Source organism: Crocuta crocuta, unplaced genomic scaffold (genome assembly GCF_008692635.1).
Source record: "Crocuta crocuta isolate KB4526 unplaced genomic scaffold, BGI_CrCroc_1.0 scaffold440, whole genome shotgun sequence".
NCBI lineage: Eukaryota > Metazoa > Chordata > Mammalia > Carnivora > Hyaenidae > Crocuta > Crocuta crocuta.
Window position 1 is genome coordinate 29841 of NW_027527457.1, and position 5243 is coordinate 35083.

A 5243-nucleotide genomic window follows, 5' to 3' on the forward strand; every position below is an offset into this window, starting at 1 on the left:
TCTCCGCCAGTCCCTTAGAGACTCCACTCCAGGCCTAAAGACAGATATCTCCAGGTCAGGGGTCAATTAGGGGCAGGGAGCAAAAGACCCAGGCTCTGTGCCAAGGGAGCGCTTACAACGTCTGCAACTACAGTGCTCACGGAAGGGACACACAGACTCTTGGGGCCCCCAGAACACTGTTTCCATCTGCCTCAACCAATTTATAATCAGTTCTTCTGGGTGTCGCTCTCCATCCAGCCCATCCCCCAATCGGTTGGCCACATCCTGACAGTTAGTGCAGGCCCCCTCCCTTTCCCTCTGCTCCCCACACTCTGTCTGACTTGCTGGCAGGCAGTCGCTAGTTGACAAACTGCAGTCCGCCTATGACAATGTTCTCACCGAAAAGTTCCCGTGGTATTCAGTAACCAGATCCTCTAGGTTCTTGAGGGTAGGAATCCGGGGCATCGTCCTGACAGAGGAGAAAGAGGGGGCAGGAGCACAGAGGTTACCCGTCTCCCAGCTCTCCCGGATGGAATGAAGGGATTCTGCGTTCCTTGGTCCCGCAGCTTCCTTCCAGCACCATGCCCACTGGAGTGACCCCTCATTCCTTACCGTCCTGCCCTCTACTCCTGGAGCCCCTGTGGTAATCCTCCTCTACTATTTATTCCCAGCCCTCCCCCACCTCATTTTCCTGGGTATCTGAAATCTCACCGTTCCAGCCAGCAGTACACACAGATAAGGCTAATAATCAATCCCATGGAGCACAGGGGGANATTTGTTGAATTCCTACTACGTGCCAACGTTCGTAGAGCCCCAGCGTGGTGCCAGGCGCAGTGCTAGACAGTTTCCATATACTTAATCTTCACGGCTCCTGACGGGGAGGAGCAATTGTTATCTCCATTTTACAGATGAAGAAACAGAATCAAAGAGGCTAGTGATAGGCCCCAGGTCAAAGAGGGAGTAAGGAGCAGAGGCAGGTTTAAACCCTAGATCTGTCTGCTTCCAAAGCCACCTTTACCATGCAGGGTTTCTGGGAGTGCTATAGGGGAATCTTATACATTCTGTATTGCCTCTGCCTCCTCCTCAACCCCCCCCCCCCCACACACACACTCTAACAACATACTGACCCGATCCTACACAGAAAAGCCCTGCTACCTGGGGGTTGAGGTTGAACAGTGAGGGGAGTTGGGGCAACCCGATGTTGGGGGCTTAGGGGTCGAGTGGCAGAGCAAAAGGCAGTGGTGCTAGAAAGGCTGGGGCGCTGGGCTTACGGGTGGGGGGGTGCCTTAGGCTCATCTTACCCTTTGAAGTATTGTTGCCCCAGTGGATCAGGCGGCTCCATTCGCTCCAGTGCTGAGTGCTTCCACAGAGTGGGTTATAGCGGCTCCGGACACGGAATGTGTAGAATTTCTGCCCATCCACGCTAGGCAGAGAGAAGCTATGTCTGTGGTCCACTAATTGTTCCTTGGGGAGAAAGAGGGTGAGGGAGAGACGGGTGTCTAAAAAAGGAGGGAGAATTCAAACTGCTGCCCCTCCCCACATGTCATCTGGTTCTCCCCAGTTCTTCCCTCCTCTCTGGACTACTCAGGCCACACTGCTCCCTTAACTGAGTGGAATCTAATGCCTCCCCTCTAGATCCCCTTGAAGGCTTCCTTTTGTTTACTTGCCTATCAGGCATTGAGGGAAGTATGGGTACGGAATCGTTAATGGGAAGTCACTGATGATGATAGGAAAGGGAGTTGGATGACAGTGGACAGAGCAGAAGAACTGGGAGGCAGAGAACACGAGCTTGAGAGCAGGCCTTCCTGGGTGGCTGATTGAATACTCTCTCCCCCTTTGCTTGGCCTCAGCTGCTACATTCATAACCCCAGTCACTCACGGTCCAGCTGCGGTCCCAGTCACTCCGGTACTGCACAAGGTGCTCCAGACAGTGGTCCAAGTGTCTGTTACTCCAGGTCAGTTCCAGCTGGGATTCGCTCAGGTTGCGAAGCGTTAGGTTCTCCGGAGCCCAGGGGATCACTGGAGATATGTGTGTGTGTGTGTGTGTGTGTGTGTGTGCGTGCGTGCGTGTGCGTACGTGTGCGGTTATTCCCCTGGCCTAGACAAGTTAGGATCCTGAAGGTAGTGCCCCTGACCCTCCTCCCTTCCCTATCCTGATCCCTCGCCTCCTCCTTTCTGCCTCAGCACCCTTAAGGTGAAAGACAACCACTCCAGACACTCCAGAGGCCCACAATATTTCCCCGGTCCCCCGCAAAAATATCTCTGGATTCTTGACACCCTTTCCCCATTACCCAGATTCTGCAGTTTCAGCCGCTGTGTGGACTGCCTCCTGGGTTCCCGTGGGTCCTGGAGCTGGACAACAAATGTTTCATACAGATGGATCTCCTCTTTTTGCAGCCAACAGCCAGAAGTGATCCCTCCAGAGAATATATAGTGGCCACACTCCTGGACTCTATCATCGTTGGAGTTCTTGTACCTAGAGAAGGGTTGAGAGGAAGAGGAACAGTGGCATAAACAGGGACTACAGATAAGACAGCCCAGCCTCCACTCCGAACCGACGTGTGACTTACCCCATTAGAAAATGGTGGGGAGGCTGAGATGCTGGCCACCCTCTTTCTGGGTCCCCACAAAGTCCCATCCAGCTCACCTCCTCCCACTCCCCTGTGCTATCCCCTCTTCCCTCCTCATACCAATAGTGCAGAGTCAGATTGGTGGGCTGGGGCTCAGAGCTGCTGTTCCAGGTACAATTCATGTACTCGACATTGAACACAAAACACTGGACCTCTGGGAGTGGCAGGGTGGAAACGCTGAGGGCCGCGGAGGGTGTCGCAGTCAGGAAGAAATCTAGGTTGGGGAGAAAATGAAGTGGGGGGATGGGAAGACAAGACATGATGGTCAGAAGCAGCAGCAGCAGCAGCAGGCGGCAGAGAACCCTTCCCCTTTCCTGCTCCACAGTACTCTTAAATTCCACCCGCATCCTTCTAAAGTCCCATGGCAGGTCCAAGCTTTCTGTACAGCCCCTTCCCACAGGCTCCCCTCTCACCAACCCCTTTCAGTCCCAGGTTTCCCACCAGCCGCGATGTCTTCATTCCCATTGGGCATGGGGACCTTCGAGGTCAGCCCCACCCCCAGCAGAGGCAGCTGCAGGAATAAGAGGGATCTAAGTGGCAATGGTGGCTTCAACATGGCGCTTGCTCTTCGTTCCCTGGGTGTCGACTGTCAGGAACCTGGGCCCCTCACCCATTACCCCTCCCCACCCACACATTTCCTTCTGTCATAGCTTCCGGTGGAAAGAACCTTAGAAACCAGGGCTTTGCAGAGGGTGTGGCAAATGTGTGCTATGACACAGGCTAAATCCTCTGGGAGATTAAGTGTTAATCTAATCTGTAGATGTACCACCACCACTGTAAAGTGGCATTATAAGTAGAGACTGAGGCTGGGCATATAATACTGTCACAGACTCAAGAATCCTCAGGCCACCTAGATCCTGGGAAGGATCTATCTGTTCACCACCACAAGCAACACCATGACCACTCCCAACCACCTCCTCATCTACGTCATTTTATCCTGTAGAGTGGAGGGTCCGGACTTTCCTCTCCCTCCCGCGTTATGCTCCTTCCTGGGCTCAGTCACCCTGAAGCCCCGGTCAAAGCCCCACCGTCTTGGGTGGAAAGTACAGTCTTGGCTCCCGTGGGCACATGTATATCTGTCTTTCTTCTGATCGGATCCAAACCAGAAGACCCACCCTTAGCTGCCGTCTGAACTGGATCCCCGTTGAGACTGGTGAGGAGCTGTGACTTAGGAGATTCTGGAAATGGAGGAACAGCAATGCTGGCTTTACACTCATCTTCCCCTAACTCTGCTTCTCTTCCTGTGTTCCCTGTCTCAGTTAATGTACCATCACCCTCTCAGTCACCCAGACTTGAAACCTCAAAGTCGTTGTCAACTCCTCCCCCCACCTCACCCTGAAAATCCAATCAGCCCTATGTCTGTGTTGTTTTTCCCAGAAGGGTCTTCCTTTCCATGAACACAGCCACTGTGCTAAATCAGCCTCTCATTCCCTGTGGTCGTGATTATTCCTAGAACCCACTAACTGGCCTCCCTTTCTAAAGGCCCCCTGCCTGGTCTCTAACCCATTCTTCATCTTATCGCCAGATTTATCTTCTCCCAAACACAAGATCTGATTGGAGACACCATTTATAGAAATTGTTTATGTAGCAAACATTTATTAGGCCCTAAATATGTGCCAGGCACTGTGCTTATGTTCTAATGCACTTTAATTTTTTTGTGGGTTAAGATTCCTTAGGGTTAGCTGAAATGTCACCTCTCCCAGTATGTTTTCCTCTCCCCAGGCAGAAGTAATTTGTCTTCCTACTGTGCTTCAATAGCATTTTGTTAGTGTTACTTTCACGTATTTGCTAGTTTTACTATTTTTAAACTTATTGTTGTCTGTGACTTTTATTACAGCACTCTGTCTTTTCTTTAACGGGCAATGCCATGGCAGAAAGGGTACTGGCCCAAGTCAAGGAAACATCTTAGTCTCACCTCTGTTACATAGTACCTGGATAATACCGCTCAAGTGAACCTTTCCTCTTTGAAAATCAGCTTCCTCAGCCACAAAATGGAAACAATTACAACCCCTAACAGTGGGGCTGTTTACAGAATGAAAGTATCTGACACTTAGTAGACGCCTGATTCACTAGAGCGAGGGTTCTTCTCAACCTGGAGTTTCATGGACACTTAGGGGACACACCGATGAACTGTAAGGGCTCTTAAGAATTTCCCTGGAAAGTATGCAACATTTCGTACGCCTCTGCATTTTTCTGGGAAGAAGGACCACAGCGTCTATCAGCATCTTAAAGGGGTTGCGAATCGAAATAGGTTAAGAACCTCAGTGCCAGAACCTAACGACCTTGAGGGATTAGAGCTGGCGTTTCAGGGGTTTAATGGGTACTTTCTTATGCAGACAGTTTCTAATCTTCACGACAGCCCTTTCTTTGAAGGAGGTAACAGTACGCCCATTTTTCAGATGCAGCAACTCAGAAACGGTGAAGTGGTTTATACTAAGAAGGCAGAGTTCCTCACCAACGCAAATGCCCTTGAGCACTGGTTCCAGGCCAAGGACTCAGCGAGGCATGGGAAACCCAGTTCCAGAGAGTGCTCGGCGTGCTCGGCGCGGCGGCCGCCTCCCGCCTCCCGGGGTCGCACCCCGCGGCACACCGTGCGACTCCAGGACGTTTCGCAGATACTCAGGGAACGAAATC

At 51.8% G+C, this 5243-nt stretch overlaps 1 protein-coding gene across 3 annotated transcripts; it reads right to left on the reverse strand.

The window, feature by feature from the left end:
* On the reverse strand, positions 1-3209 carry IL2RG (interleukin 2 receptor subunit gamma). Of its 3 annotated transcripts, none has more exons than XM_077763245.1 (7): positions 3051-3209; positions 2670-2823; positions 2271-2455; positions 1859-1998; positions 1281-1443; positions 379-448; positions 1-34 (listed from the first exon to the last, which is right to left on the reverse strand). In XM_077763245.1, the coding sequence occupies exons 1-6, from the start codon at positions 3163-3165 to the stop codon at positions 414-416; spliced, it is 792 nt and encodes a 263-aa protein (XP_077619371.1). In that variant the 5' UTR covers positions 3166-3209; the 3' UTR covers positions 1-34; positions 379-413. The 3 variants fall into 3 exon arrangements, with proteins under 3 accessions (XP_077619371.1, XP_077619362.1, XP_077619380.1); XM_077763236.1 differs by having other exon boundaries at positions 3027-3209; XM_077763254.1 differs by having other exon boundaries at positions 3023-3173.
* Between the last annotated feature and the right edge of the window lie 2034 nt (positions 3210-5243).

What these genes read in the sequence shown, in the direction of transcription:
- IL2RG (XM_077763236.1), bottom strand. Translation starts at nt 3,165, where the DNA reads ATGTTGAAGCCACCATTGCCACTTAGATCCCTCTTATTCCTGCAGCTG. An exon ending in GAAACCTGGGACTGAAAGGG is followed by an intron (nt 2,824 to 3,026) that starts GTTGGTGAGAGG and finishes TCCCCAACCTAG; the next exon opens with ATTTCTTCCTGACTGCGACA. An exon ending in GGGCAACAATACTTCAAAGG is followed by an intron (nt 449 to 1,280) that starts GTAAGATGAGCC and finishes CTCCTCTGTCAG; the next exon opens with GACGATGCCCCGGATTCCTA.